The sequence below is a fragment of the Canis lupus genome, chromosome 1 (assembly GCF_003254725.2).
Source record: "Canis lupus dingo isolate Sandy chromosome 1, ASM325472v2, whole genome shotgun sequence".
NCBI lineage: Eukaryota > Metazoa > Chordata > Mammalia > Carnivora > Canidae > Canis > Canis lupus.
The window spans coordinates 41,657,221-41,672,192 of NC_064243.1; the positions used below are offsets into that span (position 1 = coordinate 41,657,221).

At 41.3% G+C, this 14,972-nt stretch overlaps 1 protein-coding gene across 1 annotated transcript in view; it reads left to right on the forward strand.

Moving 5' to 3' along the window:
• The window catches only part of AKAP12 (A-kinase anchoring protein 12), a 96,072-nt gene that overhangs the window by 43,578 nt on the left and 37,522 nt on the right, over nt 1-14,972 (forward strand). Inside the window, exon 2 of the mRNA XM_025422550.3 lies at nt 10,807-10,921. Coding sequence (XP_025278335.3) covers nt 10,807-10,921 — 115 coding nt within the window. The remainder of the gene's footprint in view (nt 1-10,806; nt 10,922-14,972) is intronic.

A 14,972-nucleotide genomic window follows, 5' to 3' on the forward strand; every position in this document is an offset into this window, starting at 1 on the left:
GACCTCACAACCCTGAGGTCAGGACCTGAGCTGAAATCAAGAGTCCGTCACTTAACTGAGTCACCCAGGTGCTCTTCTCAATTTCATGTGGTTTGAAGAGTTTTGGTGATACCTCTGAAACTTGAGAAGCAGGTCATTTTCTCTCTTTAAAAAGCCTTGCAAGTTTTAAGGTCTTCTTTTTTTGTTTTGTTTTGTTTTGTGGATTATCTTGCATCCTTTCTAAATCCAAGGACTATAGAATAATAAACACCCACATACCCATCATTTAGTTTCAGCTGTGATCAACATTGTACTGATCTTATTTTGTCAAATTTTATTTTTTATTTATTTTTTAAAAGATTTTATTTATTTGAGAGAGAGAGAGAGCATGTGCCTGTGCAAACTGGGGGGGGGGGGGTGGGCAGAGGGAGAGGGAGAAGCAGGCTCCCCACTGAGGAGGGAGACCTGTATAGTCTCCATCCCAGGACCCTAATATCAGGACCTGGGCTGAAGGCAGATGCTTAACCAACTGAGCCACCCAGGTGCCCCAATCTTACTTTGTCAAGTAAGATTGACATACTTTATTTGCTTATCTTAAATACAAGATTGTTTGTCTGCATCATCATTATAGACCTAACGGTTGAAGACTTCATAAAATAACATGACCACATTATTATTGTCAGACTACAGAATTGACAACTTTTTTTTGGAATCTTAAAGAAAACCTTTAAAAATCATGTTACCACTCTTCTTTTCATAAGATTTGTTTTTGCATCCCAGAGCTGGACTGTCCCTAGGGTAGAGTGCTTTCATACCCAGACAGAGGAGCATCGTAAGGCTGACTTGTTAGAAAGCATGGCTTGTAGGGGAGGCCATAGAGAGATTAAATAATTCAGTCCAGTTAGCTCACAAAAATTAGGACTATGGCTCATCTACAATTTTTATAAATATAGATTAGTGATGGAGTCATCAGTTTCCACATTTAGCCTTCAGCTTATTTCTAGAAATTTAAAAATAGTTTGGGAAATTCTATTTGTCCTTGTGTTTAAATAAAAAGGAGAGATGAAATAGTTTCACCATATTCAGTTGTGAGCTGTTTGGACAGTTTGGTTTAGAGTAAATTGGATCCATGGCTGTTGACAGTCATAAAAATGGTCAACTTTTTTTTTTTTTTACTTTTATGTAAGTTCTCAGCCCAAAATGAGGTTTGAATTCACAACCCTAAGATCAAGAATTACATGCTCTACCAACTGAGCCAGCCAGGCATCCCAAGATGGTCAGCTTTTTTTTTTTCTTCTAAGACTTTATTTACTTTTTCATGAGAGACACACAGAGAGAGGCAGAGACGTAGGCAGAGGGAGAAGCAAGTTCCCTGTGGGGAGCTGGATCTAGCAGGACTGGATCCGAGGACCCCGGGATCACACCCTGAGCCAAAGGCAGACACTCAACCACTGAGCCACCCAGGCATCCCAAGATGGTCAACTTTTTAAGCAGTGTTGGTAGACGGGCACATTAATACCATGCAGCTCTGTGTGGTGGGGGGTGTCCTGTACAATCTTATTCTCACAGTAGGATAAGTTGCCTTTGCTTCCAGACGGTCAGACCAGCCAAGAACCCCAGGCACAAGAGCCGATATTTCTTTAGTCATTGTTTCCTTGTGGCCAAGTCTTTTCCAAAGCTATGGCCCTCCTACTGTAGTGGTGCCCTGTGTCCTGAGCTGCAGCCCCATTTGTGTGCAAGATTGGGTAGAGTGAGATGCTGTCTCTGTACACAGCTGTTTCTAATTTTGTTAGATCCCCTTGTCCTTTCAAATCTAATGCTGCCAATTCCAACACCATCCTCACTACAAACACAAGAGTTTTGAAAAGGTGGCCTTCGTATGATATAAAAATACTGAAATAGAATGCATACCTTGATTTGTACAAGTGGACTGAGACTCACACAGTAGTTTCCGGGAGGTTTTCAATTGAGGAAAACTTTCTTAGATATTTATTTGACTCATCAAACAGTCTGAAAATTGAGATGATCATAGTCCACATTTATAATTGGGAGAATGAGCAAGGTCCCTCAGCTGATGAGAACCATGCTGTGCCGTCTGCGGTTTCCTCTGTACTTTTTATGGTTAAACAAAAACAAAAACAAAACAAAACAAAAAAAAAAACAACAGTACAAAACACTCCAGTGTCTCCTCCATTTAGTCCCTTGTGTAAACTCATTGCCCCTCTTTTCCCACCCAGAGCATTAGGAAATTAGAGCATTGGCAACCTTCATGCTAGATGTGTTAGTGCAGAGCATGGCCCAGTCAGGAAGAATTCTTAAAGCTTTCATTTTAGAAATGGGCCTGGGACAAATAGTTCTTTCTAGATCATAATTGTTGACAGCAAATGGTATAATAAAAACAGGTAAAACTTAGGTTAACAGTTGACTTACTACCAACTTAACATGTGTCAGGGGATGTTCCAAATATCCTGTGAGGTAGGTAAGATAAATTCTTAGCCATTTTACAGAGAAAAGGAGGCAGGAGGGCAGCCCTGGTGGCTCAGCAGTTTAGCGCCACCTTCGGCCCAGGGCCTGATCCTGGAGACCTGGGATTGAGTTGCACATCGGGCTCCCTGCATGGAGCCTGCTTCTCCCTCTGCCTGTGTCTCTGCCTCTCTCTCTCTCTCTCTCTCTCTCTCTGCCTCTCATGAATAAATAAAATATTTTTTTAAAAAAAAAGAAAAGAAAGAAAAGGAGGCAGGAGAGGCTAAAGCCATCGATCAGACTCTGCTTTCCTGGCCACCGCCTGTTTGCTGGCCCCAAGCTACCACGGTTCAGCCTGAGACAATGATGGGGTAATTATAAAATGCTGAATTGAAGTACTTAATCAGGCCCCAGAGTACCCAGCCCTCTACTCTGCTTCTGAGCCCACTGTGTCATCTCACCTTGAGGAGGGAATATGGATTAGTTTGCATGAATAAACTCCTGAAATATGATTTCACTGTTGTTTCTTTCTTAAAGCAGTTCTGTTTTCCCATGAAAATTCATGTGACTGGTAGAAATTAGAATTACAATGCTTCACTGTAAAGCAGAATTTTCTTAGCTGCCTTTTGCCCATGCTAAAAATAAACTGAAACAAAATAACTTGCAAAGGAAAAGCTCTCCCACCACCCAGTTGTAAAAGTAATCATGTTATTTAGGTAAAAAACAGAAAACAAAAAAATAGAAAAATAAAGGATATCATATATTCATAGTCCCTCCCCCAATTTTATTTTGATACGTTAGTATATTAACAGTTTAGTAATGTTGCTACTTTATGGTATGTTCTTATAGATATATGTCATCATTGTGTATAATTGTTTAGTTCGCGTTTTATTTAGGTTGACTATTACAACATAAACCACACTTCCATACTATTGTATTTATTTTTTTATATTTCTTAAAAGATTTTATTTATTTATTCATGAGAGACAGAGCGAGAAAAACAGAGGCACAGGGAGAAGCAGATTCCCTGGTGAGCAGGGAGCCCAATGCAGGACTTGATTCCAGGCCCCTCAGATCATGACCTGTGCAGACACTTAACCGGCTGAGCCACCCAGGTGCCCTACATCTTCATACTATTATATACACTTTGTAGGTACCATTTTTAATACCTAGAAGATTAGGCTATAATCATCCCCCAAATTTTAGATAATTAGAAGAGTTTCTTATTTTATGTTAACTTTTTAAAAATCTTGCATTCCTTCCTCTGTTTTTTGCAGTGACCTTAATTAACTGGGAATTAGACCCATTTCATTACGTAAAGCATCTCCTCTTCTGTTCCTCACTCTCTGACCTGAAGGTTTGTATGGTGTTTAGACTTGGATTTTACAAAGTTTTCTACTTAAATTAGGTTTTGCAAAGCTTTCTGCTTAGATCAGTTTGAAATAAAAATGGTTACTTCATAAAAGGAATGCAAACCTTTTGAAACCCATAATTGTGTTGCTGTTCTGTAAGTGACCTCTAAATTAGAGGGAAACTTTTAGCTTAAACATAACCCAGGCTGGTTGGTATTGTCACGATGACTTGTATTCTTTGCCATTTTTGTGAAACGAGTTGGCTGGTTATTTTCTAAATTAGGAATTCTACACTTAAGAAACTCAGTGCCGGGGCAGATCACTATCGCACTGAGGCTGCGTGTGCAGCGCTGTCACCTGGGTCGAGTCCCAGCTTCTTTACATCCTGGCTCTGTTCCTCTCAGTACCTCTCAGCTTCTGCTTCTATGGCTGCTGTAAAGCAGGGGTGATGATAATCGTTGCCTTAAGGCAGAAGATCAGATTAGCAAATGTATATAAATCCCCTTGTGGGGGGATCCCTGGGTGGCACAGCAGTTTGGCGCCTGTCTTTGGCCCAGGGCACGATCCTGGAGACCCAGGATCGAGTCCCGCGTCAGGCTCCCTGTGTGGAGCCTGCATCTCCCTCTGCCTGTGTCTCTGCCTCTTTCTGTCTCTCTCTCTCTGTGAGTCTATCGTGAATAAATAAATAAAATCTTTAAAAAAATTTTTAAATCCCCTTGTGAAATGAGTCCATGCTACATGCATTAATGTATCAGGGGCCTCTGGTAGCTTGCTGTAGAGCTGTGATATTCTTGGCTCTGTCTTGGTCAATATATATATTTTAAAGATTTATGTATCTATTTCAGGGAGAGAGAGAGAGAAAGAGAGAATGCACCAGGTTGAGGGGGGAGAGGGGAAGAGGGGGAAGGGGAGAGAGGATCCTCCAGCTGATTCCCTACTGAGCATGGAGCCTGACCTGGGGCTCAGTCTCATGACCCTGAGATCATGACCTGAGCTGAAATCAAGAGTCAGATGCCTAGCCTATTAAGCCATCCAGGCGCTCCAAGTCTTGGTCAATATTTTTGATAAACGGTGTGGCTGAGGACATTATTAATGATCACATTTGGAGATCATACAAACAGAGGAGTGAAAGCTGTATTAGAGCAGTTTGGCCCATGGCTCAGATGATCTGAAAAGATTTGTGAATCCTGGAAATCCAGGATTAGCATGTTTATAGCCAAGAATCTGTGGATTTTAGGGTTCAAAGTATTTTCAGCTTTGCACTGATAGAGTGAGTAAAAAGGAAACCATGCCTTCACATGATACGTATCAGTTATACCTCTTAGTAAAAAAACTCTCTTTCTCAACACCTTTCCAAAGGGGAAAACAAACAAGTCTACAAAGGCAGATTTTATGTAGTGTTATTATTAGAGTTTTGTTCTGTTTTGTTTAAATGCTTACAGAGATCATAGGAAGTCCTCTCCTCCCCTTGTACCCTCCCTCCCTGTTAGTGGGACATTTCTGTCTTATTTTAAACACATGAAAGGATCAAACATTCTCCATGGCTTGCTTTTCCCACTTAAACTGGAGACATCTACCCATATCAGTGTCTAGATTTACTGCATTCCCTTTGGTGCTGTTACCCAGATTGTGTGTTGTACATCACTGTACCTATGCCTGCATAAGTATGTAAAGCCATATCTATTAGAATAGTGTGGGGGATGGGGTGCCTGGGTGGCTCAGGCGGCTAAGCATGTGACTCTTGATTTCGGCTGAAGTCATGATCTCAAGGTCATGGGATCGAGCCCCACAGCAGGGCTCCATGCTCAGCGGGGAGTCTGCTTGAGGATTCTCTCTCCCTCTCTCTGCCCCCTCCTTCCTGCTCACACATCAGTGCTCTCTCCCTCTTAAAAAAATAATAGTGTGGTGGGGTGGGCATGCATATTTATACTGTTCATAGCTTATTTCCAAATCGCTCTCTAAAGACATTGTATACTGATTTATTCTCTGATGTTTTCTTCTGTTTGACATTTTTAAAGGTTTACCTTCAAAAACACTCCCTATTAGAATGAAGAAAAAGACATTGAAGAGTTTTCTTTACAGATTCGTCAGGGATTTAAAATACTGCTCCTTCCACCCTCCCCCAGATAAGGGTGCCTGGCTGGCTCAGTCAAAAGTATGCAACTCTTGATCTTGGGGTCATGAGTTTGAGTCCCACGTTGGGTATATTTATTAAATTTTAAAAACTTAATAAAATAAAATTCCCCCCAGATAATCTTTTTTATTCTGATCATTTGTTTGTGTGTCCTTGTCATATTGACTTACTTCTGATTGGTCCTACCTACATCCATATAACAATTCTAGTTCTTGCATTTTGCCAGAATTATGCTGATCAGAGCCTCATTTACTATGTGCACAGCAGGATTGTGAGGCCAGTCCCAGCTGTGCTGGTCATCCAGTGAAGATGTAGACAGAGTATCACTTTTGTGGTGAAAGTTACTTAACCAGGCTCCTCTCTTCTTCCCCCAACATCCTGAGAGCTGTCAAGAACTCATCTGTTTTGCTCATAGTTTAACTCCCTCATTAAAGAGCTTAACACTCCTCATTAAAAAGCTTAATACTCCTGGAGCCCCTGGGTAGCTCAGTAGAGATTCAGACATTTTGATCTCGGGGTTGTGAGTTTGAGCCTCTGTTGGGTGAAGAGATGACTTAAAGATAAAATCTTAAAAAAAAAAAAGGGGGTGGTGGTGCCCAAATGGCTCAGTTGGTCAAGTGTCCAACTCTGGATCTCAGCTCAGGTCTTGAGCTCAGGGTTATGAGTTCAAGCCCCATGTTGGGCCTCATGCTGGGCATGGAGCCTACTTTGAAAAGCAAAAAAAAAAAAAAAATCTTGATACTCCTACTGTTTCCTCTGCTCATAGCAAATTGTGGGGAGTCCTGTGGAGGAGGAAGAGGAATGGAGAAGTCTGATTTTTTTTTTTTTTTTTCTGCAATGCTTTGGCTGCCATTTTGGATATTCTCTGTTGTTCATAGAGCAATGAGAGGAAAACACGGTGCTGGAAACATTGAGATTCTTTTTAAAGCTTGTTGAGTTGTAATGTGGTAATACTTTACGGGAATAAACTCTGGCTGACCCACTCAAAGGATATAAGCTTGAAAACATTAAGGGTTTTGATTTGCTCAAAAGAGGCGGTTACCCTTTTTGAAGCACAAATCCAGTGGGAATAGAGGTTTTCTGGTGCTGCTCACTGTGTATAAGTGCAGGGAGCATGTCTTTCAAGTTTAATGTCTATCTCAACAGTCAAGGTTCTATAATTGTGTTTGTCCAAGTGTAAAAGTAAGTACAAAAGGTATGGAGAAATCTGTGAGGAAGCTGCAGAGTGGAAGAGCGGAGACATTTTCTTTCTTGTTTGGAAACTTGAATCCTAATAACTGTTTTCTTCCCTGAATTAGATGGCCTTCATATACTTCATCTGGCTCCAACATTCTCATCCCCTGTCACTAAATTGTGTCCTTAGCTCTCGGTGTTTACCTGGGCATAATTGATAAATAAATCCTTGTCTTCTGTGGGCATTTGAATTACAGACAAAAGAGAATGACTGAGGACAAGCCAAATACATATGAAAAAACATGTATTTCTCAGGGCACTGTGGCTCAGTTGGTTAAGCGCCTGACTCTTGGTTTTCTGCTCAGGTCATGATTTCAGGGTCATGAGACTGAGCTCTGTGCTCAGTGGGATATTCTCTCTCTGCCCTTCCCCCACTCTCTCCTCTCAAATAAAGTGTAAAAATATATATTCTTCCCTTTTTACAAATGCTTATGAATATATATAAGCATAAAGACAAAAGGGACTTTAATGTTAAGGGACAGTGGGCTTGGTTTCTTACAATTTGAGGTGACTTTAACTTACTGATGACTCTCAGAAGCACCTGGATCTTTAACAATAGTATATAAATGTTTGGGGGTGGGGAAAAAAGAAAACACTTTTTTTTTTAGATTTTATTTATTTTTTATTCATGGAGATACACAGAGAGAGGCAGATACGTAGGCAGAGGGAGAAGCAGGTTCCCCGTGGGGAACCCCATGTGGGACTCATCCCAGGACCCTGGAATCATGACCTGAGCTGAAGGCAGATGCTCAATCACTGAATCACCCAAGTGCCCCAGAAAACACTCTTTTTGTCACGAAAAAGTGAATTATCCATCTATATGGACATATGAGATTTTGAAACAGCATCTCTCTAAATGAAACTCAGAATGATGGAGATAATCCAAATATGGTTAAGAATGAAGTCCTAATTTTGTGTGTGGAGTGTGGATGTGTCATGGGCTTTGAATGCTCACTGGAGATATCACCTGCTTTGAATGCTCACTGGAGATATCACCTGCGGGGGTCAAAGCTTGAGTTGTCCCCTTGCTTTGAGACCCAAGCTATGCGTATAATAAAATTGGCTCAAAACTCAGTTTTTAATAATGTCCTTATCATCAGTTGTCTGTTACCAGAGTTGATTCATCAGGTGCCTTTTGGAAGTAGAGACAGATGCACTGTGGTCACTGGGAAAAACTAATCCACAGTGATCAACTTTGTATGTAAGGAGGGCTAGCAGGTGATCTCAGTTTTTAAGATTCATTTGATGTCATTTAATGTGCTTTGTTATATGTATGTAACATTTAAGGGCAGAAGAAAGTTTGTGCCTGTATCCTATAGGTCTTTCACATTTAAAGACACTCAATTTGGCTCTGGATAGGAGATATCTTGAGTTTGACAATTCATAAAGAAGTATGAGACCTCTTTCAAGAATTGTAGAAATTTTGTAGGACTCTAGGGGATCCCTGGATGGCTCAGCGGTCGAGCGTCTGCCTTCAGCCCAGGGCATGATCCTGGAGTCCCGGGATTGAGTCCTGCATCGGGCTCCCTGCGAGGAGCCTGCTTCTCCCTCTGCCTGTGTCTCTGCCTCTTTCTCTCTCTCTCTGTGTCTCTCATGAATAAATAAAATCTTTAAAAAAAAAATTCTGTAGGACTCTAAACTCTGTAAAACTTCAGAATTCTGTTTCCTAAACAAGGAGCATTGTTTATTGCATTGAAAAATTGAGGCATTAAACCTGCTTTCTCATGATCCCCATTTGGTTTGCCATATCATGGTGTGTACATCAGTGTTTCTTAGGTTAGAGTCATTGGGTTTCCATGCATCCGATGGTAATATGTGTTTCTTGCTTTCCTTCTCTGGTTCTCCTTCATGTTGTTAATCAAATCTGAGTCTGACATACTAACATAACTAGCAATTTTTAGTCCAGATACTCTTAAAGGCTGACATTCTTGCTAATGGGCGTTGTGGAGACCTCCCCCCCACCTTGCTTTTGTCCTTAGGTTTCATTTAAGACTCCTCTATCTTTCATATTTTGGTAAGAGAAGACTTAAAGTAGAAATGTAATCCAAGGATTCTGTCTAATAAATAGACTCAGCATGCACATTTTGAAGCCAACTATTCCATCTGTAGAGTATGTATTAAAGTACAGTGGTATTATTTCAGGAAGCAGCTCATGTTGAAGGGCAACTTTGCTGGGAGCTGGGAACAGCCAGGTGAAATCAATTTAGCTCAGTTCTAGTCTTCTGGATTGACGGTCTTGAACTTGCTATCCCCTCAAGACTCTGATCAAAGTCAGTGGTTTGGCCAGTGTGCTCCATTAGCCTCTAAACAGCATGGAATGATGCCAAGTGGAGTGCCGTGGCTTTGAGAGTTCCTTGGAGTTGGTAGGTCCCTGGACTATGGAATACTCTAAATGGCATTTTATCATTATGCATAGCAACAGGCCCTTCAGCAATCTGTAGTGTTGTGAGAAAAGCCTGGAAATAGTTGGTGGTGAGTGGTGGCCTTTGGGCTATGGTGCCTCTATTCTAGGGTGTGGGACCTGTGGCCAGCCAACCCCCACCCTCTGTGATCACACTGAGTTCCAGTGTCCTCTTCTGTAAAATGGAAATACTTCCCCCGTCCATATTGGTTTTGATAAAATGGTAAGTGTGCATGAGCTCTAAAGCTTTGTCGAAATCCTTATCCTAATGGTTATTGTACTCTTTTTGTAATAGCCTTAAAACTTTTTACCCATATTCTCAGGATTTACAAAATGATGTAAGGGCATATCTCATGTCTACTGTTTTTGCAACTGAAAACATCCATTGCACAGGTTATCTTGGGGGTAGAGGACAACTGACCATTTTAGTGATATTTTAAGGAAAGAACAAGGACTCACAGAAGCACAAGTTACCCATCTCTCTTTCTTCTCTTGTCTCTGGGTACACTGATCTTTGATCCTTGGGATTCCATATTTGCCTCCTTTCCTTGCTTCCCCTGTACCCTTTCTCACACGCCCATTGTGTGGGAACTTAGATCTAGCTTTGTCTGTACTTCCTCCCTCTCCAGACATCCCATAGGTTAGGGCTCCTCTATTGTGACTTGTATATATTCCTCTGTTATGAGTCAAGACCATTTCCCTAATTGTTTATTTACATGTCTGTCCTTTTGTCTGAGAAGGACATATTGTCACATAAGTATATTTTGGTCAAATATGCATACCTTGCATCACAAGGAAGTGTTGTTTAAAAGAAAAACAATTAAGGAGACTCCACACTGGGCTACTTGTCCATCACTGGGCTTGAGCTCACGACCATGCAGTGCCAGTAAGAGGTGAGAATCAAGAGTCAGTCCCTTAACCAACTCTGCTACCCAGGTGCCTTGAAAAAACAATTTTTAAAAGTCTACTTTTCATAGTCTGTAAGCTCAAAGGGGCTGGGACCACACCTGACTTACTCCTTGTTGTATCTTGAATAGGCCTGGAATGGTGAGTTTGTCTATTATGGCTTTTGGATGAGTGGATAAAGGAGTGGTGTGCTCATTTACCCAGACACAAAGCCCTCACTGCTGGTTAGTAGCTCCTGGGGTACCTTTTGTAATGTAGCTGACTCATTCAGACTAATGCAAGACTTAAATCTTCATTATCACTGAAAGTAAGTTTACATGGTTTTGTGTTCCCTGTAGCTTCTGCAGAAGAATGGTCAGCTGTCTAGTGCCAACGGCTTAGCTGAGGAAGAAGAGTTCAGCCCCCAGGAGGGAGCCCTGAACGGCCAGGAGGAAGAAGTCACTGTCACAGATGGTAAGTGCCTTTTCAGGCTCTGGGCAGAAGCAGGGAGGGACTGGGGGACTTAAAACAGATGCTATGAATCCACCGGAAACAATAAAAACAGGCCTGGTTGGACCATACGATGTCCCATCTGGGGGCAGATGGTGTGGACAACCAAAACAATCCATTGGTTATAAAAGGATAACCTTTTGGGTGGCCTCTACACTCAGGTATAAGAAGTTCTGTCAAAATTTGGGTAGAGGATATGAAGTCATGTTTCATCTTTCTTAGACATTTTTGTCTGGGACTTAGGTTGGATTTTTTTTTTTTTTTTAATAGTTGTCTCTCCTACTTGTCTGGCGTCGATGTGAATTCTTGTTGGAAACTTCAGAATCGTGGTTGCCTTTAAGAGTCAGTAGCTCTCACTCTGGCGAGTAGCCTGCTCCCTTGCATAGATTTGTCTAGAAGTGTATATTTCAAGGCGTATGCCTCTCTGCCCAAACTAGGATATGCTGAGTGTTATTTGTTTTAGCTCTTGAGCCTAGAGGCCCTGTGGTGGTAGTTATTGGAAAGTGAATCTTTCACCACATTGTCACCAGTTTGAGTAGGCTCACGTGAAGTCACGGGACCACAAATAGGGTCATAATCAAGCACCTTGACTGATAGGTCTTTATATAAGGGCCACAGGTTGAAGAAGAAATTTTCTTTGTTCATCATTCCATTGAATCAAACAAAGGAATAATTTAACAACCACTATCGAGGATACATAAAATGGTGATTTGGCATGGGGTGAAGTGAGCCTTCATGCAACGTGAAGAAGACAGATGAAGGAGAAAGTCCCATGTGAGGAGACTGGCCATTGCTTTGGTTCAATGAGACTCTCCTAACATGTGGAACCTGTTTCTCTTCTTGTTCAATGCCCCCATGGAGCTGCTTCCAGCAGCGAGCTGCTTTTGAACTTGGTGGGAAGACTGATCTTTATATAACACCACAGGAATAATATAAAGTTAGAAATATATACAGTCTCACAGAAGGGAGGATTTGCATGACCTGGTGTGAAAGTTTCAAATAATCTCCACCAAAAGAATTGGAATGGCCCCAACTCAAATTCCAAAATCCCGTGCTTTGTCCTTCCCATGGCAACTTTTGAATCCAGCCAAGCCACAGCAGTTCTGGAGCTTTCTATGGCCAAGCCACTGTGCTCAGTGCTGCAGGGAAAATGAACAAACTGACAAACAGCCCACCATTTACCCATCGCAGGGGACAGGAAGCGGGTCTGTAGAAGGATATGCAAGATAAAAGGAAGGTTAAGACAAGGCAACGTGGTGGGTATCAAATGAATTTTGCAAGAAGTGAGAGCTGCTCAGAGTTCTGGTGGTGCAATCCTTTGGGGTCAGATGGTGGGTAAGATCTGGGGACTGAGGGGAGATAAGGGGCTTAGATTTGTTGCCAAGGGATGCGAGCCAAAGTGAGAGTAATAACAGCCAACACTTTGCAAGCTTTTACTATGGGCCCTGGGAACTGTGCCTTTTGTGCATTTTGGTCTTTAATGAGGTAGGTCATATCAGTGTCAAAAGATGCAAACCCAGATCAGCAGATGTCCAAGCATGAGCTCTTAACTGCTGTGCCTTCACTGTGCTGGGCATGTCTATAGGCTTGTCTTTTGTGACTGAATCAGTTGAGCAGAATAGAATGAAAACCCAGAAAAGCCAAGTGTAACAGGGCTATGAAAGCAGAGTGCACCTGGGGAAGTATTTGGTAGCAATGTGGGATCACTGTCATAGGCCACCAAGGGAGCCCCTGGGTCAGGCAGGCTTCCTATATGACACTGATGTATGCGATTGATAACAGAAGGTACAGAAGAAGGAGCAAGGACAGACCTTAGCAGACGAGTAATTCCATTGTCTCCCTGAGCTGACCCAGGCTTCTGATCATGGCCTTGGCGCTCTGAGCAAATATCAAATACCTCTTGCAAGAAGAGTGGTAATTAATATACCTTGCCCTTAAAAAGATACTGAAAAGTTTCCTTGTCACCTAGGAAATGACTGGTGGGTGTCCTAGAGCTGCAGAGGCCACCACCCGAGGCTCTGCCTCTAGGATGAGCTTTTACTGTTTTGGGCAGAGCTGTTATTCCATTGGCTCATTAGGGTCTGCAATAAGCTTGGTACATGTGGTTTTTCTTCTCCCTTTTGCTTGGATAGCATTGTAAATACAGATAGTCTTTATGTTAAATTATTTAAAAATTTGTTCATACTTTAATTTTTTAAAATATTTATTTATTTATTTGAGAGAGAGTGCATGTGAGCAGGGGAAGGGGCAGAGGGAGAGACTATCCAGACTGACTCTCGCTGAGTGTGGAGCCTGATGCAGGGGTTAATCTCAGGAGCCAAGAGATGAGGCCCGGAGCCGAATCCAGGAGTTGGACACTCAACCGACTGAGCCACCCAGGGATCCCTTTTTCATGCTTTTGACTGCAGTGATAGCCTATGGTTAGATTTTATGCTTGTTTATAGAAATGCATTCTACACAGAAGCTTACTATATTGTAAATGAAGGCATAATTTTAGTATGTAGCATTGTCAACAGCAGTAAGAATAGATCTGACCCATCTTGTTCCCAGGAGGATGGACCAGCAGTAGAATTTGGTCCTGCCATACATGGATCAATTAATGGGAGAAAGCTATGAACAAGGAGTATTCTGGCTAGAAAGTTTTTTATTTAAAGTGGCCAAATCTATTTAGAGAAAGCCAGCTGTGAAAATATCTTCTTACCTTAACCTTCTTGCTTTGTTTCTGAAACCAGACATACTGGTAATTCAGAACCAATCATCTTCCTACAATGAAAGTACAATCCTGTTTCCTTGTAAACTTTCCTCAAATGACAGAAGAAAGAAACTGCTTCCTAAATTTCTTTTCATCTGTGCAACAGGGTTAGATACGTATACAGGGATTCTGGAGTGGACTTGAAGATTATATAATTCCACGGGCCTTCTTTTAGAAAGTACACAATCAGGGTTGAGAACAAATAATTATTAAAATGAAAACAATTCACAACAGATTACATTAGCCTTGGAGATTTGTCCTTCTGAATTCTTTTCAGGTGGTTTACCGTTTATCAAAAGTCCCTCTGTAGAACAGCAGCCTTTTCCCAACTAGAAAGTTCTTTCATGCCATGCTATTCCTGGCGTTCACAGGGGTCACATAAGTGCCATTTTTTTGTGGCAAATCTGCTTCTGTTGAAAGATTTTTTTAAAAAGCCCTTTCCTTCCCAAATTGCCATTTTTCTATAGTCTGTAGCTTTTAGATTTTCTAGGAATTAATGCCTCAACAGGAATGATTCTTAAAACATTACATGTTGGTCAAGGCCCAATTTTAGATTTAAAACTTTGCAAATTTAAACTTTTAGATTAAAAAAAAAAAACCCTTAACTTTAGTATCTGTTGCATGGATTTTTTTTTCCAAACAGATGGGAAAATTCAATATCACAAAATCAAAAAACTTAAGACCTTCTTTATTTGGATAATAATAGTTTTCATTAAATAAAGTGCCTTCTCAACTTTTTTGCCATATGCAAATAATCAAGTAATTGTTTCAGATCTTAATTTTAATTTACCATTTACAAGGCAATTATTTGTTTCATTTTTGAGATTCACCTTTCTGCAAAGTAGACAGAAGAGATATTATAAAGCCAGTGAATGTCATGATTCCTCCATCTTGTCAGGTCACATTTATTAAAAGTAGCAGCCAGCTAACCAGATGGACAGGCTTTGTTAATGCTGATCAGGATGGCGAGAAATGGTGATGTCGGGTGGCTTAGTGGGTTAAACATACAACTTTTGATTTTGGCTCAGGTCATGATCTCAGGGTCATGAGATTGAGCCTTGCATGGGACTCCCCACTCAGCAGGAATTCTTCTTGAGATTCTCTCCCTCTCCCTTTCTCTTTCTCTCTAAAAGAATCAATACATCTTTTTTTAAAATGTGGCGAGGAAGGTTACTACTTGCAAGTAGGAGGCAATCCTGGGAAACACCCTCTCAACTCCCAAGAAAATTTCAAAAACAAGGAGACACCCAAATGGACAGAAGT